The 26,349-nt window shown below is 38.7% G+C and overlaps 1 protein-coding gene across 2 annotated transcripts in view; it reads right to left on the reverse strand.

The window, feature by feature from the left end:
* Positions 1-8,738: 8,738 nt before the first annotated feature.
* Positions 8,739-26,349, reverse strand: part of LOC103456697 (uncharacterized) — a 52,579-nt gene continuing 34,968 nt past the window's right edge. For both annotated transcript variants that reach the window (XM_081601754.1, XM_081601752.1), the window contains one exon: positions 8,739-9,092. In XM_081601754.1, the coding sequence (XP_081457880.1) occupies positions 9,087-9,092 (6 nt within the window). In that variant the 3' untranslated portion in view covers positions 8,739-9,086. The remainder of the gene's footprint in view (positions 9,093-26,349) is intronic.

Here is a 26,349-nt window from a genome sequence, read left to right on the forward strand (position 1 = left end):
CTTGCACATGAAAGTGTCTGCAAGTAGATCTTTGAAAAGCAGAAGTGGAGCCTCCTGCACAGCCAAGAAAAATACAGCAAGTGGTCTCTGGATGGTAAGTCAACAACAAAACACTTGTCTGTTCCAGCAGCCATTATACAGCGGTAAAACCAGTTGCCCAAACGTGCTGGAGCTCAGCTTGGGTTGCTAGGTAACGGGTGGAACTCTGTTGAGGTTGCTAAGCAACGGCTCAGTGCCCTCTGTGATGTCACAACTGGGAGCTTTTTACCAGACACCAAAACACATTAACTTATCAACATTTCCACATTTTGTTTAGAGCTTGGGTTGCATATAGGAGCAATTAAGACCAAAATTGAAGGGCAAAAAAGTGAAAAATGATAAATTTTGGATAATAGGTTCAGTTTAAACACCGACTTATCGTTCTCATGTCTTCGTCTTTCGTTTGTCTACTTCCACTGGAACAGAAATTAAGTAAAAAACAATATGAATTTAATAAAATTGATATATAAATTGCTGTGTGAATACTCATATGTTTAGCTAAAGGGTACGAAAATCTCAAAAACGACCAAAGTCAGAAAAGTTTTTCCTCTCCACAATGCATTAAAACACTAAAATTGATCGGATTATGTTTAGTACTTTGGCTCTGATGGATTTAAAGAGACACAAACAGTCAGAAGTACAGCTAAACCACTCATTCCTGCTATTATGCTAAAGGCGGCCATCTTGGATTTTAATATTTAGGTAAGAAACATTGAGTGATTCCAGGTTCTTCTTATATTTTACTGAAAAAAATACGTGTTTTTTTCCCCTAAAGCCAGTTTCTTTTCGGGATAAACCAGAACAAATCCAGTAAAAATCCCTCAAAAGTTGTGAATCCATATAATTTTCTTGGTTTTATTGTTAATTTGCCTCTCTGGACTATGACCAGGAAGTGTCTCCTGCCAGTAACACTGAACCATATTTGGGTTAAACGCCGGAGCAGAGCGGCTCTCCCTCCCTCCTCCTCTCTGACCCACCTCTGTCTCCGTCTCTCCACTTCCTGTCAAAGCTAATATGTTTTGTGTTTGAATCACGCCGTTATTTAACATAAATCGAACTTCAAACAACGGTGAAACAAATGCACGATGCGGCTCTGCATTTGATTAGTCGGAGGTCTTTAGCATATCTGTTTTTATAAGACCCCTCAGGCTCAGTAATGGGATAATTAAAATCGATACAGTGGCATCATCGCTGGTGACTTTCTCTTTAAATCTGAGCGAAAAACTGCAGAGGCAAACAGGAGGAGGACATTGTGTCCTTCAAAACCCTTTCTGCTTTTATTTACTCCTATGATTTTATCTAATTAAACAAGATGTTTAAAACGCAACAATTAGTTCTAGTGTTTGTACGGAACTCCATAAGTGCCATTAGTAAAAATCAAATACATGAATGTAATGGGTGTAAGAAAAATTTACAAACAACAAGCAGCAGATATTATTAATTTTATAGCAGCAGATATTTCTTAAATTCTGTGTTACGGTCAAATCAGTTGATTTTAATGACTTTAAGTTACGGTTAGGTATTAAAAGTCTGCATAAAGTTTGAGTAAAAACGAAATTTACAAAACAATGTCTATATCCATATTAAGAAGTTTTATGCATTACCCAACTATATTTGTCTAATTTCTTCAAACAGTAAATAGGCCAATTACTGAAATCTGGCTTTCAAAATATGAAAGCAAAACAAAGGTAAATTACCTTTTTACTCCCTAGAAATTAGAGGAAAAACATATTAAGCCTAATAGATTAAATAAAAAAGTATTTCCAAAATTACTTTTTCCTTTAATTTAATTCCAGACAATAAAAACAGATCTGCAAGGCAAAACCTTTCTTTGATTCTGATTAAAGGTCTATGTTCTTCTATCTCCAGTTAATATTTTGAACATAAATTGTAGCTCTGGAGGTTTTGACGTAACATTTGATGTCCCGTAAAGTTGTACAGCACAATCTCATTGCATTTTAGAGTAAATGTTTATTGATATCCTTTTAGGAGGTAATTTGGTTTAAAGACTGAACCCAAATACAGGAACACATGAAGCAGCTTTCAGTTTAGTTTTAAATATAAAACCAAACTTATTGTGACAAGAACTAAAGGAACTTAAATCTTTGTGTCAATACCACAATAACCTGAAACTCACAAGTAAATAACGGGTAACAGCTGGAAGCAACAACAACTGAGACAATCAAAGGGGTCAGAAACACAAATGCAACCATAGAAGTAGAGAAATACGTACAAAACATTTAAATAATGAGAAAGAAACTGGGTAGGTAACAGGCGGAACTCTGCTGAGGTTGCTAGGTAACAGGCGGAACTCTGCTGAGGTTGCTAGGTAACAGGCGGAACTCTGCTGAGGTTGCTAGGTAACAGGCGGAACTCTGCTGAGGTTGCTAGGTGACAGGCGGAACTCTGCTGAGGTTGCTAGGTAACGGGCGGAACTCTGCTGAGGTTGCTAGGTGACGGGCAGAACTCTGCTGAGGTTGCTAGGTGACGGGCGGAACTCTGCTGAGGTTGCTAGGTGACGGGAGGAGCTCTGCTGAGGTTGCTAGGTGACGGGCGGAACTCTGCTGAGGTTGCTAGGTGACGGGCGGAACTCTGCTGAGGTTGCTAGGTAACAGGCGGAACTCTGCTGAGGTTGCTAGGTGACGGACAGTGCCTACTGATTTGTGACGTTACATTCCCGAAGTTTTTGAAACGGCTCATTTTCTAGACAACAAAAAAACATGAACTTGCTGCCAAAAGAAAAGGACTTGGTGGTTGTCTTAATCGCTTTGGCTGTTTTTAGAAGCAGTTGAGACCCAAATGGAAGTACAAATATATAGAAAATTAGAATTTAGCTTAAAAGGTCCCTTTAACCGAAAGCAAGATAGGTACAATTGAAAGAAAAAAATGAGAGCCGCTCTCCCGGTGGAGCCTCTTAGCCGAACCGCGGAACAACCTGAGCGATGTTGGGTGAATCAGATTGTGTTACAGTTTCATTTCCTCCATCTGTGACTCAAACACCTTCCCATCACCTACATCCCACTCGTCTTTCCGTCACCCTCCCATCAACCCGTGTGATTCCTGGTGCGGGTTGGGGCTCCGACACCACGTGATGTGCGCCGCAGTGGCTCCGCCCCCTCGATGAGACCAGTTTTAATGAGCCAAACCCACCAGAGGGGCTGCAGCTCTCTCCGTTTCTTACCTCTCGCTCCGCTTGTGCAATCAGGCGTTGCGGGGCGATAGATCAGGGTTGAACGGCCGTACATCACGACCTCGACACACAAAGACGCACATTTTCATTTTGCTCGCTCGATTTGATTTCTCCAAAGAGTTGGGAATAAATGGGTCGGAAACTTTCTGCGAAGTGATCTGACGAAAACATTTATTTCTATTAAGTCCTGGAAACATGACTGGTTAGTTTAACATGAGGAGACAAATCTAAAATTGTTCAGTTTGATTCCTTTCTTCTTTTTTTTTAATAATTTCACTTTTCCCTTTCAAAAGCTTTGAAGCTTTGGCTGTAACCATGGCAACCGATGTCTAAATCCACATTTTAAAGTTTTTTTATTTGACTTGTATTACCACTGTAATCCCCGCAAAAGCCCAACAAACAAGATATCAGACATTTTTAATCAACCATCTACAATATTGTTTTTATTTATTTTCAAACAAACACTTTTGATCTTTGCACATCATAGCATTGCGGCCAATCGCTTAGAGCAACAGAAGACTTAGATGTGCAGGTTTTGAGCCTTCCTAAACGTCTTTTCTGAGTTTTCCTTTGCACTTTTTAAGCTTTTTAACTCAAAGAGACATGTTTGTTTGGTTTAAATGGCTGTGAATCACCCAGGCGCATGAAAGGCTGCTACGTTCAAGGGACGAGCTAGTGCTTTGTCAACACACAAACTTAGCAAAGAAGCAACTTTTAAATTGGATAATTAGGCAAGTTGTTGCCAGCAGCTGCTCAGAAAGAGACAAACTGCCAACAAGGTGACTTTCAAGAGCTGAAAACTTGGCAACAGGAGATTGAAAATAATATCTTTCCTTCAAGATAATCAAGCTAAGAGCTAATCAAGCTAACTACTACTCAAACTAATATAACTCAAGCTAAATACGATAGTAGCTACTCATGCTACCTGCAACTCAAGCTAAAAGCTACTTAGGCTAACTGTTATTTAAGATAAAAGTTGATCATGCTAATTGTTACTCAAGATAACTGCTAGTGAAGCCAAAAACTACTGACCTAAACCTCAAGCTAACAACTACTTAGATTAAAAACTACTTGGGCTAATTGCTGCCCAATATCTAACTGATATGTAAGCTAATGGCTATTTAAGTTAGCTATTCAAGCAGTTATCTTAAAATAGCTATTTTCAAGTTAAAAACTACTTAGATTAAGATTTTCTTTGACTAATTGCTGATCAATAATTAAATAACTTATACTTAAGCTAACATTTGAAGTAATAGCTACATGGGCTAACTGCTACTCGAGTTAGCTCCAAATCAGGCAAAGACACTGCTAGGAAATCTAACTATTAAACTAAATGCCACCTACCAACTGCAATGAAGTTATCACTTAAGCTCAGCACTCCTCAAGCTAACATCTACTCAAGCTACTACTCCAGCTAAAAGCTACTTAACATTTTTAATCAAAAATATGGACTCACGTTGAAATCTAGAATTGTCTGAGGCCGTGAGGAATTACGTACACTTTTACAACTTATTGTAAATCTCTTGTTATTTACAATAACTGCTACATAAACTAAAAGCTAATTAGGCTTTTCATGCTAGCAGTTGATCAAATTAAATGCCACCCTGGAAAGTATGACTCCAGTTTACAACAAATGAAACCAACAACTACCTAAAGCTCACGTTTGCTTATGGTAACTTCTTCTTTTTAATGGCGGTTGGCAAGCAACTTAATGGTGTGCATTACCGCCACCTACTGGTATGGAGTGTGGATCAGATGGCAACTTTTTCCTGTCTAAAAGCTATTTAAGCTAACAAGTAATCAAGCTAATTACTTTCAGCTAGCTAACTCTAAAACTCAAGATAAATGTTGCTGTTTTTAGGAATAAAAACATGCCCCCTGGCGTAAATACATGAAAAAGGCTGAAGACAACCGATAATAACTAAGAACTCATTTAATGTCCTAGTGTTACTAGTTCAAAAAAAGGCTGCCATTTTAGTGTTATTGTTACTTGAATATTTCATGTTGTAAATAACAAACATTTCAATTAAAGAAAAGTAGTCTAATCAGTTGTTTGTTTTACAGAAGAGAGGCCACAGAAAGCTAATTAGCTTTAATTTCAAATCGAGGATCAATAAAGTGACTCATGTTCTGTTTTAGGCTTTCCAGCAGCTGCATAATATTGAATAATTATGTAATTTCACTAGCCTTTTTATTCAAAATAAAACACCTGAATTCTCATCACGACACTAATAAAAAACAATTAAGACAAACAAACACCTTGGTTGACCTAAAATGTTTTTCTGAGTTCAGTCTTAATTACTCAAATTGCTGAAAACTTCCAAAAATAAGTAATAATAATAATAATAAAAAAAGTTTTAATTGTGGTGACCAGTTTTATCTCCTGCTCAGGTGTTTGTGATCATCGTTTTCTCCAAAGCGTTTGGTGAAGCCGTCGATCTGAACGGGGCGAAACGTGACCTTTATGTTTTGGGAAGAAATCATTTGCAGACATGAATCTGTAGTTGCACTGGTGGAAAATAAAACAGTTTTCCATGCATGACTGGTGACCTTTGACCCGGCGAAGCCTTCATGTATTATCTTTCATGCCCTCGACTTTCTGTGAATTTAGTTTTTTGTATTTGTGTGGGTGTATGGAGATGCTTCAGCTTTACGGTGAAACGCCGTTATTGATTAATACTGCATGTTATTACGGTTGACTGAGAGGCTATTCAATTTCTTAAATCCCACAACAATAAATAAATTTCACTTTCCATGTATTTAATAAAGAAAATCGTTTGGGACATAAAATGGAAACCAGAGGAGGTTTCTCAATAAAACCCGACGCCTCTCAGGTTTTCGTCCCTGAAGCCATTTTGTGTCTGGCGAAAACTCAGGGGAAAAGATAAAACAATTAGTTATAATCACAGATGTTGGTCAAACGAGGAAAAATAGACAGAAACACACACACTGCCTAAAGCTGTCTGGCCCATCAGGGTGTGTGTGAACTCTTTATTTTACTTAATGACTTTTATGTTGGGCTGCACAGTGGTGCAGTTGGTAGAGCTGTTGCCTTGCAGCAAGAAGGTTCTGGGTTCGATTCCAGGTCTTTCTGCATGGAGTCTCCATGTTCTCCGTGTGCATGGTGGGTTTTCTCCAGGTACTCCGGTTTCCTTCCACAGTCCAAAAACATGACTGTCAGGTTAATTGGTCTCTCCAAATTGCCCCTAGGTGTGAGTGTGTGTGTGCATGGTTGTGTGTCCTGTGTGTCTCTGTGTTGCCCTGCGACAGACTGGCGACCTGTCCAGGGTGACCCCGCCTCTCGCCCGGAACGTTAGCTGGAGAGGAACCAGCAACCCTCCTGACCCCACTGAGGGACAAGGGTGTTCAGAAAATGGATGGACTTTTATGTTTTCTGACAACTTGTTAAATTCTTTATTCTTTTGTTTTTCACCAATTTAATTCACTATTTACCAACTTGGTGTAAATGTGAGCAGTTATGTGTAATTAGGATCTAGAAGTCAGGACAACGGCAATGTTTCAAAAAGGAAAAGTCTAAAAACAAAACTAAATTGTTTTTTAAATAAAGGTTTGGTCGTTTTTTTCAGTAAACCCAAAAACTAGAATTGCGTCGCTAACGGCTCTAGCATGTTGTGTTAGCTTCCATTTGTTCTCTTATTTTCATTTGGTTGCATGTTTGACCAGTCACTCCCTTCCTGTATCCCCTACTCTAACATCTCTCTGCCCGGCAGCCAGACAGAGACTTAAAAAGAAGTGGCAAAAGCAAATGAGGTGGATTTCCCAACAGCTGACGGCGTCATCCAGGATGTTACTGTGGAATATCGTCTCCGCTGCCTGGAAATCGCCGCGTTTCAATCACAATGAAGAATGACGTCAGTTAGGACAATATTTAAATTCGTGCTGGGATACATGAAGTAATTTTAAATTTTACTGGATTGAACTTTAAAAACCTCCAAAAAGTGAAATGTTAAATGTGAAGCACATCATCTGTCATGTTTGCCTGTCAGTATGATGATAATTTCAAATGGGACAACATGGCAGCCATGTTGAGTTCGCTTTAATCAAACTCCTCCAGTCCGTTAGGCTAAAAAAGTCTGGTTCGTTTGGGGAGGTGTGAATGAATCGAACTCTGAAAAAGTGAACTCAGTTTGGTTGAAGTGAACTCTGGAGCGGTTTGAATGCAAATGTGAACGCCAGAAGGTCCAAAGACCGCTCCAAAAGCAGGAAGTGGGCTACTGCGCAGTGAATTCTGGGTAAATACAACCAAAATAAACATGCTAACCTAGCGCTAAAATCAGTTGTAGGATAATTATTTATTGAATAAATAGTTATCTTTTAATTATTTAAAAGATAATTTAAATAATTATGTTTTAAACATTTAAATTTTAAAAACGTAAATAATTGTTTTTAAATAATTAAACAATTTTTATTTATTTTACACCATTTTTGTAAAACAGGAAGTTGTGCTCAGTGTCTCTTCGTGTCATTTCCTTCAATGATTCTTGGTGCAGCGCCCCCACAGGCGAGGAGGGGAACAGGTTTCCTGGGTAAGTTTCTTTATTCAACAATTTGTCATTTAAATAAATAATTAACACTAAATGCTGTTTTCTTTTAACTTTTTGAGGCTGCTCAGTTCTATAGGGACGGGTAGGAAGTCCAAAATAGAGGCCAAGTGATAAAACTCAGCATTAAATCAACAAACTTGTTTATTTTCCTCAACTATCTGTTTGATAGCAAAACTACTTAACAGGAAATCTCCCTGGCAGCAGCTGAATTGATGGACAAATGCCATTTTTATTTCTACTCCAAAGCACAGAACCGAGACAAAGCTCCAGTTTAATAAAACGTCTCTTGCTGTGGGGGGAAAAAAACAAAACAAAAGTTAAACTTTAATTTTCCGCTGCTGTCAAACAAATCTGCTCTTTATCCTACAAAAAAAAATAAAATAAAAAAATCCAGCTTTGCAGAAAAGGGAGCGTGAAGACGTCCCAAACTGTGTCAGAATGAATAAATAAACCCAGCCAGTTACACAACATCCACATATTCTATTCTCTGTGTTTTTCAGATTAATATTCATGTAAATTAGCTTTGTTAAGAAGTCATTAATAGAGGAGGATTAGAGCTTAAAATGCAAAACATTAGAAAGTAAACAGAAAGAGGCATACGTCTGTTTTTCTTATTCCTCCTGCTGGTTGGTCGCTCTTTTAATTAACCTCATGTCAAAAGCTGTTTGTGTAGCAAAGTATTTTTAAGTTAAGTTGGTTTTTCCCCAACTTTGCAGCTTAAGTTTTAGTATATAATTCTAAAATACCTTTAATGAGTCCATCAAGTGGCAGATTTAGCTCTATTACGATAATCATCTCGAGACTCTGTAATTACTATCCAAGTTTGATCCGAGTCAAACTCAGAAAATAACACAGCGGGAGTTTATTCAAAAGAGAAACGAAATCACCTCACGCCTGAAGCAGAGGCCAAGTAGTGGTTAAAGAGTAATAGTCAGCTCTGGTAATTGTGTTTCAAGTATTTATATTGCTAATCTCTTCCTACGTTGTCATTATAATCAGAGTGGGAGGCCTATTTTCCCTGAGTGGACACGGAGCGCTTTAAATACCGACGCAGTCCATCCGCGGCGCCCGGCAAATGATCGCCGCAGCTTAATATTTACGGCAGCGAGCTCCCGAACCGGGATGAATCCATGAACGGAGGCAGGTTGGGGGGAAGACGGATGCTTCTGTCGATGTTTACTGTGTCCTGCGATTTGCCATCAGATTGACTGCCGGGGCAGCGGCGGCTCACGGGGGCAGTTAGCTTCACAACGGGCAGCGAAATCTCACATTTTGTTCTTCCTGTTGGTTTTCTAAAGCTGAAAAAGAAAACAGAGCAGTTCTTTGGCAATAAGTTCATGTTTTCACCACAAAAACACAAAATCTGACCAAGTTTTTTTGGCGTAGTTTCTAGTACAAATGTCTTAGTACAGTGGAAATACAACAAAACTAACTTATAGGATCTAGTTTTAAATCAATGTTGATCATAAAATACTTTACAGTGATCTTATTATAAGTGAAATAATAAGAGTGAAATAATAAGATCAATTTACACAATTTATTGTGTAAATTTACACAATAAATTTACACTTATTGTGTAAATTTATTTTCACAATAAGTTAAAGTTTTTGTGGTGTCTGGAAAGTGAGACGTTTCAAAAACCTTCCAAATCAGCAGGCACTGCCCGTTACCTAGCAACCCCAGTTGAGTTCCGCCCCGTTACCTAGCAACCCAAGCAGAGTTCTAATAACTTTGGTCAGCTGGTTGTACATGTGCTGTACAATGGCTGCTGGAACAGACGTAAGATCACTGTCCACTTTTAAAGTTCGTCTTAAAACACATTTATTTTACTTGGCTTTCAACACCAACGGGATCTAGTTTTAAATTGTATGTGTTTGTTTTTTAACTGTAAGTTTTTATTTTCTTATTATGTTGTGTTTTAATGTACAGCACTTTGTATCAGCTGTGGTTGTTTTAAAGTGCTTTATAAATAAAGTTGGTTTGGTGAAATAATCTACCACAGGAACTAGTAATTATTCATCAATATTAAGGAACTACTGACATAAAACAGGGGCTGCACAGTGGTGCAGTTGGTAGAGCTGTTGCCTTGCAGCAAGAAGGTTCTGGGTTCAATTCCCGGTCTTTCTGCATGGAGTCTCCATGTTCTCCCTGTGCATGGTGGGTTTTCTCCAGGTACTCCGGTTTCCTCCCACAGTCCAAAAACATGACTGTCAGGTTAATTGGTCTGTCTAAATTGCCTCTAGGTGTGAGTGTGTGTGTGCATGGTTGTGTGTCTCTGTGTTGCCCTGCGACAGACTGGTGACCTGTCCAGGGTGACCCCGCCTCTCGCCCGGTACGTTAGCTGGAGATGGGCACCAGCACCTCCTGACCCCACTGAGGGACAAGGGTGCAAGAAAATGGATGGATGACTTAAAACAAGCTGAAAAATTACTTATAAATTAGTTTTGCCTTATTTTAATTATACTCAGTTAGTTGAAGTTGAAACTAGAACAAAAATATTTGGTAAGTTTTTGGTAACTGGAAAATGAACCGTTTCAAAAACCTTCCGGAATGTAAAACAAATCAGCAGGCGCTGCCCGTCACCTAGCAACCACAGCAAAGCCCAGCCCGTCACCTAGCAACCACAGCAAAGCCCAGCCCGTCACCTAGCAACCACAGTGGAACTCCTGGGGGCTCTTCTTTCAGAGTAGTTCAAATTCAAATATGTTTTATTGATCCCAGGGGGAAAGTAAATGTTTTTGTAACTCATATTATTTTAAAACTCTAAAGAGTTACAGCAGGTACTGATGGCTGTCGGCAGGAAAGACCTACTTGTAACTGAGCGTCAAAAAAGTTTTAAAACTTGTACATTTCAATAAAACTTCTTGCAATCATTTCGTTCGTTCCTCCATTTTGAGACCAGAATCTGGTTAATAAAGTGCCACCGGCTGCGTTTCTATAAAAGCGGGCAACTTGAAATTACCAAAACAAATTTGCTTAATGGAAAAAAACCCCAATTTGAATTTATTTATTTTTGTTGCTTTACGGCCGAATCGAAACGCTTTTTTCACATCACACGAGTCACGTGACCAACAGCCGATAAGCACTACTGGCAAAAACAATCTAAACTGAATAAAGTTGTGCGACAAATAAAAAATAGATTCGTTTGTGAACCTTAAATTTAAATATGTGACCAAAATATGTAATTTATGTGTGTAAACACCTAAATATAAAAACCATCAAGAAGCCGCTGGAAGAATACACATTTATTTTAGAAATAAACCAGAAAAACTGGAAATCCTGCATTTTATTTTGTTATAAACATCGACTGTTTTCGAGGTAAAATGTACCGTTGAAGTGTCGATACACCCACCTGCTGATGCAGTCGGCCTCAACATTGTACAGCGATGTCAAGTGGATATTCAGCTTTAAATAATAAAACCACATGGGAGCAATTTGATGTAATTTTTACCTATGCGGTTCTCATTGAGTGTTTTTATAATAATCTGTTGATCCACAGGTCTGGTCAGCGCGAGGTGAATACAAGCGGCTGATTAAGATTAAGATTGATGTCCTGACATCTTTTTCAGCCACAACAAAGCGCTCCTGATGGGGCCCCTTATTTATTGTTATTCTGAACACACGGCTGGAGCTGCAGCTGAAAATAATGTGTGAAAACAACAGGTTTAATTCCAGGCTACATCATTCTGAGTGCCTCCGTGACTCAACAGGAAATTGGAACAATACCGAAGAAAACAAGCATCGATCTTCCAATGAACATCAGCCCTGAGTCATGTTGGAGAGCCGCAAATATTAATTGCAAGTCTGCAAGACGTAAAAAAAAAACAGCCCAGAAGATTCGGAGAGGAGAGAGACTTTGGTGTTTTTGAGCCGATTTTTCTGTCCTCCAGCCGGGAACACTTCAGGTCACACTTTGAAACTGACCAGAGGATTGTTCTGGTCCCAGTGGGGCCGTGGAAAACTCCCAGCAGCAGACAGTCGCACAGCTGCGGACGCCCGAGGCGAACCTTTCCCTCCTCGGCGCCGGACTTCGTCTCATCTAAACTGGGGCAAAAACTTTCTGCAAACAAACACAGACAGCAGGACTTTCTCATCTTCCCTTTCTGTGCAACCTACACGAATGTTGCAGCACCGAGCCAGCGTGGAGAAACAGAAACCCCGGCAGCGTCTGTCACAGCATTTCCACGGTTTTTTTACTCTGAGACATCAGTGATTAATCGTTGTCACAATATTCTTGGATAAAATACAGCAGGTGTGGAAAGCACAACGTTCACGATAATCCTGGAAAAAGCCCAAGCTGGCTTTTTCAGTCTTTTGGCAAGAATACTTTCCCCACTAACAAGTATCTAGCTGAAGCCTGAAATAGGTATCTGCTCTGAGCCATGGGCTCGCTTCCTGCCAAAAGACATGCTGTTAAAACACATCAGCGAGCCGCGTTTCACTGCGCACCGCTTTTCCTACACGTCGTTTTATTTCAAGCCTGACCGTGTGGATTATTCTTTACAAGATCCGCTTTAACCTCTACACTTGATCTCTGATTGAATTTAAGCCCACCTCGGCTACTTTCGTTGGATTTAAAGGGGATCTGTTATTCAAAATTCACATTTTGCATGTTTTTGTACTTGCATTTGGGTTTCTTCTAAAAACAGACCAACTGCTTAAAAAACAAAACACATAGCTTTTTTAAAATTTATTTTCACAATAAGTTAAAGTTTTTGTGGTGTCTGGAAAGTGAGACGTTTCAAAAACCTTCCAAATCAGCAGGCACTGCCCGTTACCTAGCAACCCCAGTTGAGTTCCGCCCCGTTACCTAGCAACCCAAGCAGAGTTCTAATAACTTTGGTCAGCTGGTTGTACATGTGTTGTACAATGGCTGCTGGAACAGACGTGTTTTGTTGTTGACTGGCCATTCAGGAACCAGACGCTGCATCTTCGTTGGTTGTGCAGGAGGATCCACTTCTGCTTTTCAAGTATGTACGGTTGTATAAGTTGCGCATCTATTTGCAGTCATTTTCACATCCGAGTGAAAACATGAAAAAACAAGACTTTGTTTGAGAAATATGTATTTCTGATGTAAAAACAAAACAGTAAAATACTGTAGGCTGTTTAGTTTTTAATATTAAAATATATATATTGTCAAACATACCTTACTACGTTGTTTACGCTGCAATGCATTCTGGGTAGACGTCTAACAAGTCCTACAGTGCTAGCTTTGGATCTATAAGCCTGTTCCTACAAAAAAAATTAGATTATTTGTTTAGTTAAAACAGTTTATGGATAGTTTATTACTGAGTAGGTAAAAAAACAATAATTTTAGTGAATTTAGTTTTTTTTAATTATATTTTTTGGGTTCTTTTGAGCTGATGACTTACGGGCCATAATTCCCAATCCAATGTTGAAGACTAATAAAGAAAACTGTGAGAATTATTGTTGGCATAGATGGTTCCACAAAATATTGGGTATTTTCCATACATGTGAATATTGGAAAAGGTTAAAATAAAATGTGTATGTAATATATACTTTTATATTTGCATAGTACCTCAGTGCTCCGAATGGAATTTGATTGTTTCAACACAACTGAGAGCAAAACACACAAACATCTAAATCAAGTCTCGCTACTTGCAGCGGAAATGCTTGAATTATTACAGAAGCGATATCGCTAGTGGTGCCGACTGTGGGTGGTACAGTTTAGATTCAGTGAGGAATATCCACAGGTTCAAAGCAGGATGGATGCCAAGAACGAGAAGGGCCGCAGTGAGAGACGAGTCTGAGATTTAGTCAAGAGTGGAGGCATGCCGAGCCCGGCAGGAGAGGAGTGGGACTGTGGCTGTGGTTCAGGAAAACACACGAAGTCAATAAAGATGTCTGAGTGGAATGATGATTAAATGACTGTGGCGCATCACTGAAATAAACAGCTGAAGAACATACTTTGGACCCGGTTGAATAAGAATCTTGTTTAAACTATTATTTCTGAATTAAAATGTCCAAAGATAGAAAGTTAGTTTTCCCTAAACAGCAGAGCTAATGCTAATCTGTCTGTTTATTAACCTGTTAGCATACCTAGCTAACTGCTGATAGAGCTATTGTTTTAGAGCTAGGTTTGAAAGAAAACAAAACTCTAAAAATGTAATATAAAAAATTAGAGACCAACTAACATAACGGTTTATGGTAAAGTACATGTTCAGGAAGTTAGCTTAAAATGCCTTCTTGCTAATATCAGTATTATTGTAACACTCATAATAGTCCATTGTACTGAGAACTAAGAATCAATACTAAGTAATATTTTATATATATTTCATATTTGGTTTTAAACTTACAAGCAGAAAAAAATTTATTCTTGTCAGAATGATTAAAATTCAGTCGGGGTAATAATACATATTAATATTAATCCATTAGCTTATCTAGCTAAACTGAAGCACAGTGGTAATCTTGTTAAGCTAGGTTTAAACAAAACCCAGAAGTCTATACAATAGTTATTAATTAGTTAATAGTCAACAAAAAATTTTTAAAATATTGTAAAGTTACATTTTTAGCTAGTTAGCTTTGGATGTCTCACAGCTAACCCACTCTTTGGCATAGGAAACACATAAGACAGTCCAGGACAACAGGTAATAAAAAAAACAACTAATAAACATTATATATGTATGTTATGTATGTAAAAATGTCTAAGGTGAGAAAATAGTTTTTCTTTGTTAATGCTTCTAAATATTAACCTGTTAGCATTTATAGCTAATTTGGAGAGACAATATTGTTTTAGGGCTAGATAGAGAAAACAAAAACAAAACTCTAAAAATGTTTATGAAACAATGAATTAGAGACCAAGCAACTGAATGGTAAAGTAAGCTACATGTTTCAGGAAGTTAGCTTCGAAAGCCTCGAATACCTTTTAGCTTGTTAAATGTCTTACAGCTAACCTCTCCTTGACATAGGATTGCTTATTTTGCAACACACATGAGACAGTCCAGGATAACAACAAATACATATTAACATGTCTAAGGTGGGAAAGTTGTTGTTAATGCCTAACAATCTACTCATTAGCTTGTCCAGCTAATACGCAGACTAAGTGATACATTTTAAGCAAGTATTCAGAGAAAACAAACACAGAAGTCCATAATCTCTCCTAGGACTAGTAGATCATAAAACACCAAATTAAAATAAATCGGCAATATCCCATTCTGCTAGTGAGTGGCTGAGAAACAATTGTTAGAACAACTTTTTTCGCAATTATCTGAGAAAAGATACTCCTAGCAATGTTGGTAACATTGCAAAAGGTTCCATAAACTTTTTAAGCTTTTTGTGCTGGCATTACACATCCAAGGTATGGATGCCTTCTGGATTTAGAGGCTGATTAAAGTGTTTGTTTCCAACTATATGACAGATCAAGTGATGTTAATTATCCTACAGTGTGGTTAAGACATCTTTAATGGGGTCAGCCACGTACACGGACTCAACCGTTGGTAATAACTGGATCATTAATTAAATAAACGAAGGGTGTCGGCTTTAAAAAAGGTTACACAAATAGCACTCCATCATGGTTCATTAAATCAAAGCAGGTAAACACATAAAACCTGCTTGGTACTCCATCAAACCCACATCGACGGCAGAGGATGTGAATTTAACGTTGCTGTATTTACACCTCCAGGTAGAAGTAGCCAGAATCATTATGTAAATGAGTCTGAATAGTAAAGGGTGGGCTTGTGGGCCTTAATGAGCTGTTGCACCTGGATGCTTGACAGGAAAAGGGGTCCTAACAAGAAAGCTGTCAATTAAAACCACAGAGAAGGATTATAACAGAAGAAACCCTTCAAGAAAGTAACTGAAAGGCTGGAGTTGTTGGAGCAAACACAAACAAACACAATGAGGTGTCAGGATCGAACTCTGAAAGTGTTAGGATTAAATTAGAAACTTCACATTCTTCCCGTATTTAAATGCATGTTTTAGGCTCTGAAATGTAAAAGCAGGAAAGCTCAACTGGGTTTAGCTTTTGAAGACAAACAACTGCATTTATGGTTAAAAGAATTGACAATTGTTAAACTTACCAGTGCTGAAACTACAAAGTTAGTTGTGTTTCCACTGACCGTAAAAGAAAAAGTGAATTACAAAAATAAATGTGGTTAATAGAGGCATGCCAATTAAAAAATAAACTTGTGCTACAAAAACTGCAATGGACACTTTTTTTCACATCTAACGAGTCATGTGGTCAATAACAGGATGTTGCTACTGCCAGAAACAACGGATAAGACGCCATGACGTTAGCAAAATATTGACAAAGTTCTGAGCTCGTTTATAATGGGAATTCAAACAAGTTGGATGTGCTACTAGAACTAGTAGCTGAATTCCTGTTGACCTCAAAATTGCACAAATTGAAATTGTGAAAATAAATTAGCTTAATGGAAAAACCAATTTTACAAAAAAAAAAAAAGTTATCCATTAATAAGTTTTTATACTAGAAAGATGTGTTTTTTCAGCTGCATCAAATGTTGTGCATTTCATAAAATGCACCGGAATCACTTTTTTTTACAGCATCTGATCAACAACCAGATGTTGCTACTGGCAGAAACAACAAAGAAGACAACAGGAAGTTGTATAAAGGTGATTTTTAATGACTTATTATGTGAACAAACTTATTCACATGATTTTAATTATGTTCTATATTTAATGTAAACACTTTGATTGTGAAATTGCATTTTTTCAACTCTAGTTTGATGCACATTTGCAATCAAAACACAGATTCAGAGCAAAATGGGTTTTTTTTCTTTCCCAATTTGATTAATGATTTAAGCCTAACTGCATTATTTAGTATTCAATTGTAATGCATTACGTATTTACAATTGACTTAATTTTATGTTTTTTTTAAGTGCCTTCAGATGACACTACATAAAAATGGATTTAATTGAACTAATAAAAGTAGGATTCAACACGACCAGCTTAATGACATCTAGCAATTTTCTTCGGATTAATTTTCCAAGCTGTTCAATGTTTTTGTTTATGATTGAACACCTCGTGAACTTTGTGTAATCTTCTCTGCTTTAATTTCGGCCTCTTGTTGATTAAAAAGTTAATAAGGTGAACATTTCTGCGGGGATCTTCACACCTGAGGTTCAGCTACTCTGCTCTGCAAACAGAGCTCTCAGGCCTGTTGTCTGGAACATTTATTAATCAAAAACATGCATGTACAGAAACACACACACAGTCTTTTAATTCTTCTTATGAACCTCAGAATGCCCAAAAGATCCTGCTGATGTAAAACCGCAGCTCATAAACAAGCCAGTAATTTGTACTTTGATATGAAATGCAAATGAAAATCTCTCGTCAACGGGGACGTGAACCACTCCACGGCGAGAACGAGGAGAACGTCTTAGTCCACACAGACAGATGGTGAGGGAAGGATGGAGATCAGATCAACTCTTCTGCGAATTAAAGGGGTAAACAAAGCTGACAGAACGGCAAAGTCCACAAGCCCATCGGTTGCTAATAAATTCATGCTACTTTATGCATTTAGGCAGGTTTTTTCTCACTTTATAGAAGCTTTACTGTGTCAAAGTTGACAGTTTTATAATAGATTTACATTATATGTTAAATAGTCTTTACTTAAATTAAGAACATAATAATAACAATAATTTATTGATCCCCCAAAAGGAGGGATTGTTTGTCCCAGGTTAGCACACAACCAAAATCGAAAATTATCTATCAAATAGAAAGAACTGTTATCAAGTACACTGCAAAAACACAAAATCTTTAGTCATTTTGGTTTACATTCTAGTACTAATATCTTAGATTGTCTTATTCAACTTACAAGTAACTTTTCAGCATGATATATCGACTTGTTTTGTGTAAATAATTCCTTAATATTGATGAAAAAGTGCTAGCTCCACTGGCTGATTATTTAAATTGTAACAAAATATTCTTACCATGTGATAAGTGAATTTATCTCTCAAAATTAAGGGATTACTTACTTGAGACAAGCTCCTATATCTTGCTGAAAAGTTACTTGTGAGTTAGTTTTGTTTTATTTCAAATGGAACTCAGCCTGGGTTGCTAGGCAACGGGGCTGGGCTCCACCGGGGTTGCTAGGTAACGACTCACTGCCCGTGGAATGCGACTTATGTTTGAAACTGCTTATTTTCAAGACAACAACTACAAAAAACAAACCTCCCATGAAAACATCTTGGTGGGGTTTTTTTTGGGGGGGGGGGTTGTTTTTAGAAGCAGTTGAGACCCAAATTTAAGTCAGAGTATTTTTGCAAATGGAAACCAGGATGACTCTGAACTGCCCTTGTTGTCTCAACGCTGGTGTCGATGCTGAAGGCGGGGTTAGCAGACGGTTGATGGAGGCCGAGCCCTTCCTGACAACGGGGAAGAAGTGAAAGCCGCAGACGGCCTGAACGACATTATGACAGAACAGCAATACATTTTTAGGAGCAGAGATCAGCCGCGGATTCTTCCCGGAGATAATGGCTGAGAGGCTTACTGGACAGTGATGGTAACCAAATGGAGAATGAGCTGAGTGTGACTGTGTGGGAGCGCATGAGTGACAAAGAGCAGCAAGAATAGCTCCCACTGCCAGGAATTAAAGCGGCTCTGCTGGAGGACATCTTTAATGATCCAAATCAAAACCTCACATCCTACCTCCAGAGACTGCAGAGGTTTGTTCAACGGTTCGTCGTATGGGAGGTACAAGTTTTATATTTAAATACGGTCAGGAATGTAGTTAAGGACAAAAAAAGCAACCAGTGTGACACGTACGTTGAATATTACGAACATGTAGGTAGCGGTCAGGAAGCTGGTCGGACAGACTCAACAGTTTTGAGAAAGGCAAAGTCGTGTATTGTTCCAGAGGTCAGCGAGTACAAAGACTCTCTGAATTAAGACCTTTCATTTAAAACAAGCTCCTACATCAAAGTTTGTTTGGTCTTATTTCAAGTGTACTAGAAACTAGACCAAAAATACTTGGTAAGATTTTGTTTTTGTAGTGCATCTCTAAAGCAGTGGTTCTTAACCTTTTTTGAGGTACCGAACCCAACAGGTTTCATATGCGCATTCACTGAACCCTTCTGTAGTGATAAAATGATTTTTTTCCCCCCAAATTCAAGACATAGGGGTGACCCAACTAGAGTCCAGTTGGGTCACCCCAAGATCACTAAGTCTTCTTAAAAGGTAGAGTTTCTGAGAACAGTTCTTTAAAATATATTCAGTGTTTTCAGCAAAGTTGAGCTGACTGTCCAGGAACGACCCAAGGTATTTAAAATGTCCCACAGTTTCAACAGGTTGGCCATCGAGAGAAACTGGAACCACTTTAAGGTCTTTAGATAATTTAATTAGCTCTACATTCTTAAGAGAATGAAAAATTAATAATAAATAATAAAGACTTTGTGGTATTTGGATTTAGTAATGTAATTATATTAGCTGTGTTACCACCCCACGCCACTAGAGGCAGTAGCAACCCCGAAAAGATGCGACTTAGGAGCAGATTTAGAAGAATATCGACAGCTACAGAATGTGGTAAAAATTGTGTTTTGCTGAAGTAAATAAAGACACAAGTTCAAATCCATGCTGAGAGTGGAGCTCCTTCAATCAGGGCTCCTCCGCAGCTCTGATTGGCTCAGCAATGTAACGTGATCCTCTGATTGGCTAAGCAATGTAACGTGATCCTCTGATTGGCTCAGCAATGTAACATGATCCTCTGCAGCAAGTAATGGCAAAGCGGGGCGTCATCACGACTTTACACAAGTGTGTCTTTACCTCCGCGGTCGGCAGAGGCTCCGCCGAACCCCTGAGACCGACTCATCGAACCCCTGGGGTTCGACTGAACCCAGGTTAAGAACCACTGATCTAAAGGAAATCAACTACTTTGTACTGGAAAAGTTTGAAAACGTATCTTGAAAATGCTTGAATTTTACTGTGGGAAAACAGTACAGACCCTGGTTTCAGTTGTTCTTCATCAGTTTAGGCTTGTCAGAGGTTTTTAAAGCTTGTTGATGTTCCTTTGTTACTTCTATGCCTTTGAAAAGCAGCAGTGGAGCCTCCAGCACAATCAACGAGAATGCGACAAGTGGTTTCTGGATGGTAAGTAAACAACAAACACTTGTCTTTCCCAGCAGCCATTGTATTGTACATTACAGCAGCAAAACCAGCGGACCAAATGTTCTGGAGCTCCTCTTGGGTTGCTAGGTAACGGACTGAGCTGAAGTTGCTAGGTTTTCACACCTTGTAGTCCGGTATATCCAGTTCGATTGTGGACCAAAGTTGCAACGTTTGTTACATTTTAACTGCTGTGGTTCTCTTGGATCGTTTGATACAGTGCCGTACCAAACGATCTAAACCTGTTCCCCTCCTGGCCTGTGGGGGCGCTGTATCAGGAACTACTGAAAGAAATTACACAAAAAGCTCAGAAGATACAAACTAAAGGTAAACAAAAATGGAGTGGCGTCCCATTTCAGCTGTTGTAGGATTTCTCTTTTGTCTTTGGTGAAAGACGACGAGCTGTTTCTCCTGTTAGCATTAGCCTCTCCATTTGTTGTATGTTGTGGTTATATTTACCCAGAATGCCCTGCATTCTGGGTAAATAGCAGTTTAAATGTTAAACCTTATTACACATAAATAAACTAAAGTTTCATCAAAGTTTGAAAGAGCATCCATCATTTTTAGGTAGGTTACATCATGTTCAGAGATTTCTTTGAATGTTTCTGAGACATAAATAATGAAACCCGTCGCTGCTCTGAAACTTAACTCTCAGAATTGTTATTCTGAAATTACTAAACAATTATCCCACATGGTCTTCCTCCCCTTGTCTCCTTAAGTACCCCCTTCTCCTTTTATACGCAGTCATTCTGTTAAGCTGATGCCAATTATTCTAATTAGTTAGTAGATGTTTTCCAGCTTATTTTCCAACTTCATAAACAGATTAGATGGTTTCCAAAGCAAAGATACAACACACGGCTTCCTCGTAAATATCTGTGCTGTGTGATATTTTTAGACTTTGCTAGGCACCTAATTTGACATATTACTGAGCTTCTTTATTTTGCCCAGCCATTTCAGCACGCTCCACTGCAAAAAGCTCCAAATGTGGCCCAAAGGGAGGTGACGCAACTTCCAGCTAAAGCTTAGAAAGGTACCGGTACAAAAATGGTTAACGACTGTGCTAATGGCGGATGTGGGGGATTAAAGGAATGGGATCTGACATTAGAGCAGATCTAAAGGTGGCTGTGAGCTTGTTCCATGCAGCCATCAAGACTGATTTGTGTGATGGAGAGCTGGCAGTAAACGCTGATGGTTCATTTGCTGGTTGATGGATAATTGTTGCTATTAACAACATGACACTGGGCTCACCTTTGTATGAAATTCTTCTTCATGGTACTGATGATTCGTCCTGTCCGTGTCTTATCATCCATTAGCAAAACGCCATACCAATGTGTCCTTTAATGGCCGACGGTGTCAAACTTTAACAACTCAGTTCTACCATTTCAGGACAAAATGAAATTAATCTGGGCTTTACTCGTCGATTTTATGATTTTAAAGTGTACGTGAACATCCAACGGACTCTGTAATATTTTATTAAACAAAGATAAAGTATAATTATCTCCATCTGGCTTTTTCTAATCAGCCATTTAATTTGTAAATTCGTTCCACAGACGACCTAACAGGTTTAGCACCGCTACCGTTAGATCCATCTCCATTACAAATGTGCACAAAACGTTGTCAATTTTCTAAAAGTGTTGAAACACACAAAAAATAAATAAATGTAATTAAAATCACAAGTAATTATCTTTGTTCACGTGATAAATCACTAAAAAACGTCATCCTCTTACCACTTCCTGTTGTCTTCTTTGTCGTTTCTGGCAGTAGTAACATCCGGTTGATCATGTGACTCGTGATGCAAAAGAATTGTTTCCATTAGTTTTGCAAAATAAATCAATTTCAATGCGATCGAAAAACCACCTGATCCTATCGCAAAAACTTTTTATCAATAAAAAGGTGAACTTTTTTTCAAAATTGCCGTGTTTCCATTAAGTGAATTTATTTTCAAAATTCTAATTCGCACAATTTTACGGCCAATGAAAACCGTTCAATTCGGATGAGTTTCTATTAGAAATGTGCACAAAACTTTGTTGATATTCAGCTAATGTTGAAAACACTCAATTTCACAATTGCAGTGTTTCAATTAAATAAGAAAAGAAATTAGCATCACATCTGTTTACATGGTAAGCCATTAAAAAAAACAATTATCCTCTCACTTCCTGTTGTCTTCTTTGCCGTTTCCGCCTGTAGTAACATCTGGTTGTTGATCAAGTGACTCGTGTGACAAAAAAGTGTTTTCATTCTAGTTTTCAACACAGTCAACAAACAACCTCATCCCATCGCAAAAACCTTTAATCGAATAGTTTTTGTTTTTTAAATAGACATGCTCAGATTAACCATATTGATTTTCATAATTCCAATGTTATTGTGCAATTATAAAGTCAATGGAAACACATCAGGCGTGAGCAGAAAAGGATTCTGGTCCACAGAATAAGGTCTGAGGTTTACAGACATTATTCTCTGCATATCTAATACAGAGTAGAAACAACCTTTAAGTTTAGTCCGTTTAACCAAGTCAAGGTCTTTTCCTTCGTCAGCCATGTTGTAAAGTTTCTGTCGAGGATTGTCTGCCAAAGCCTGACCGCCTCGTGTTCAACTCAAGAAAACTTTGGTTTTCTAGAGTCATTTGTCAATTTAACAACTGCAAATCCAAATCCAGCCCTAATTACATCCCATCCACTGTACAAGGGATAAAATCTCTACTTTAGTCTCGTTTCTCCATAGACGATTGTTCCAGAAGTCTTGTGGTTTGTGCTTTAATTGTTTTGTCAAGAACTGTGAAGAGTCTCAGGTTTTTTGTGCAATTTCTTTGAGTATTGTACAGTTTGACCATTGGTTAATTTGACTCCTGGAAAGATTGGCACCTTCCACTACATAATCTTGTGTCTCAACACCGTGATAGACTTCAGAGAGTTGGAAAAGCTCTTCTAACCCGTCCAAGATTGATAGGCAGCAACGATTGCTTCTCTAAGGTCATTGCTGGTATCTTTTCCTCCTGGCGTTGTGTCAACACCCACCAACAGACTCCTGCCAAGATTTGCTGCTTTTAAAAGGCTTGTCACACCTGCTGAAATCATTTTCACACCGGATAAAGAAAATAAAGCTGCAATGACTTGAACTTGAAGCAAATATCCAGTTGATGTAAGCATATATTGCTGCTACGCTTCATTCAGACCCCCTAGGCGCCAGAATTAATTAACCTAATATACAGTATTATGCTTTGAAGCTAAAACTATATATTTCAACCTTGCCTTCTGGTTCCCTTCCTTTGGGAAGCAAAGTCATAAAAACCTCTCAGTGTTACATAAACGTTGCTTTTTAATGAATATTCTAGTGTTCTTGGCTTTGTTTTAAATTCAACTGGGGAGGTCAGTGTTATCTATTTTTCAAAGAGAGAGAATTTACTTAATTAGCTCGGATCTCTTTATTATGCAGACGTTAAAATTAATTCAAACTTTATTTTGAGTATCCAGCTCTTTGGGGCTGGTTAGCAAGCGTCCAGAGTTCATATGTTCCTCACAGAGGCAACATTACATTTAATGTGAGCACCAAACTGACCTGGAGACGCTAAAATAATCGAACTCTCTCGATTAGCTGACTCAGTGCCCTCTCACCTGTTAGTAGTAGAGAGAAAAAACCGAGTCCTACTGGGAATCTACTCTTTGAATTTAGTGAAAAAGCCTCCAGGCTACAGCTGCTCTTCAAAGAACATTCTTGATAAGGTTGCTCGAAAATCCATTATGGTTTCTGTAAACTGTCAGCGTTCATATTTAATCGACAAATGGCCAATGTTCGCCCACAGATTTAGCTGCGGCTGTGGCAGGTCTAAATATAGATTCTGACCCGGCTCTGACTCACGCCACTTCTTTCCACATCAAATGTCAAACGCCTGGCAGAGGAAAAGCATTGCTGCTGCCCTAATGGAGAATATTTAGATGTCCCTGAAGGCGCAGTTTGTTTTCAGCGATCACCGCCTCGCTGCATGAGATTAGCGGTTTTGACGTCGTTTGCTTTGCTGCAGTTTTCGTAACCAAGCAGCTGTTGTTGCTGCAGCAGTTTTGATGAGACATTTTGACTTGATGTGCCCCTTCTTCCAGACTCTGTTCGATTGGGGACCAGAACTGCAACATTTGTTGCGTTTTCAGCTGATTGCAAATGGCGTCACTGTTGCCCAAACAAAGCACAAACAGAACTGCGACATTTGAAGAGCGTGCAACGTTGGAAGACTGGATCTCTTCATTATGCAAATGTTGAAATTAATTCAAACTTTAGGATCTGGTGCTTCGGGGCAAACCAGAGTCTTCCAGAGAAACATTCCTGTTTTCAGCTGGTGTGGTTTAAATGGCAGCAAATATCAAAAAATGGAACTTATTGTGAATATTATCAACTGTTTGAGGGTTTCAAAGCAATTCATGAGGCAAAATAAAAGATTTCTGTCATGAATTATGGCGAGGATTGACACGGTTGGCCCACGTTGAGGTGGAAATGGTGGTTTAATGAGGATGATCCAAAACAGTACAGGACTCCAGGCAGCACAGGTGAGCAATGAGGAACTCAGGTGGGCATTAAATTGCACATACTAATAACCTAAATCAACCAATCACAAACAAAATCAGCATTTTTAATCGCTGCTGTCCGAAACAAAGATGTTTGGGGTGTTTGACGTAATCAGTGCCTTTGAAAAACATGTTCCCCTCCTCGCCTGTGGGGGCGCTGCACAACGACCCACTGAAGGAAACCACACAAAAACCGCAGAAGAAGACATGAACGCAACTTCCTTCTTCATGAAATGTAAACAAAAGCGGAGTGGCGTCAAAGTTTAGTAAGATTTCTCGTCTGTCATTTCTCCCGCTAAGCTAGCCTCTTTGTTTTGGTTGTATTTACCCAGAATGCCCTGGACCGTAGTCCACTTCCTGCTTTTGGAGCGGCTTCTGGTCTGCTTGGCGTTCATATGAATTCAAACCGCACCAGAGTTCAATTCAAACGGAGACCGAGGTTTGTAGGTGGACCGGAGTTTGTGTTTTTGGTTTTACTGCGTGTTCACACCTCCCCAAACGAACCGGACTTTCCAGAAAAACAGGCTGCAGGTTGGATTAAATCGGCCCAAACGGACTGATACTGTCCTTAACTGCAATAAAGGAAGAAAAGTCAGCTCCTCTTGACTTCCTCAAGTGAATTTTTTCCATATTATCACATTATAGACTATGAAATTACATTTCATTCCGTTACCAAGTGAAAATTAACTGAAATAATGATTATAAACACAGGGGACAGCCTGTTGTTGGAAAAGCTTCCCTGGGGGTTCGAGTTCCCTTCCTTTCAACGTGTTCAATGATCAAAATCAATCTGCATTGATATGGAAATCACTCGTAACGAAATACAGTTGTAGACGGCAGTAATAATATTTTCTCAGCGTTTCTGAGACAATTGTTTAGATTTAGATCAATGATCAGAATCACAGAGGCAATTACATGCAATGAAACCCTCGTTCCAATCAATGTCTGACGCTGATTTAATTCAAACTGAGAAAGCGGCACTTATTTATTTGTCTGCGGTTATACGTGCAATATCATTTCAGGGCTCTTCATGGGAGCTTTCCAAATCTTCCACGACAGATGACATTTTTGTTGCTTGTGTTGGTCTGTGCCAGTTTCCTTCATTCTCCGCTTTAGAGCTTCTTTTTAATGTGCGACAGCTTGTAGCAGCTGTTCCAACACGTTCACATTCGGTTTTATTACGTGGATAATAATTAAAACACAAAACGTCCCGGAAACGAAAAGGAGCCACTATCTGCTGGAGACTCAAAGTCAAACCAAGAGACGAAGTTTCCTTTAACCTGCAAACAAATATCGTTTCAGGAAAACAACCCAATAAATCCAGAGCTGTTGTTTTATTTCACAGAGCCGCAGAAGATCATGACACGAATATTGTTTGTTTTTCTAAGTCCAGCTGAAAACTCCCAGGAGCCAATTCACCTCGGCGTAAACAGCCGGCTCCAACTGCGGAGGCCCGGCTTTACCATCAATCAGATGGGCGGCGGGAAAATTGGGCCAAAAAAAAAAAAAAAAAGGGATTTGTTGTGAATGTTACCAACTGGTGGAGGGGAGGAAGCAATTTATGAGGCGAAATATAAGAATTCAGCACAGTAGGTGTGTTGACTTGTAAAATAAATCAGAAATGTTTGCAAAGAAACTTTACCCAGGTCTGGAATTGGGGCCAAGCATATTTTACTCTTTGACTGCAAAGTGTTGAGGCAGAATCTGCTGTCAATTTTTCAAACTAACAAAAAAATCCAACATTAAAATTTTATTTGCACGAAGAAGCGTGAGAGGAAACGTGACAACAAAAAGAAGAAACCTGGCAGCTTGAATAATTAGTTGAATTAGAGTGGAAATAAAAGGTTATGTATCTTTTTAACGAGTAAATATATGGTGAGATGGGAAACAGTAGCTGCGTAAAAATGCGCAAATTGGAATT

The sequence above is a fragment of the Poecilia reticulata genome, chromosome 20 (assembly GCF_904066995.2).
Source record: "Poecilia reticulata chromosome 20, P_reticulata-male-v2, whole genome shotgun sequence".
In the NCBI taxonomy this organism is placed as follows: Eukaryota; Metazoa; Chordata; class Actinopteri; order Cyprinodontiformes; family Poeciliidae; genus Poecilia; species Poecilia reticulata.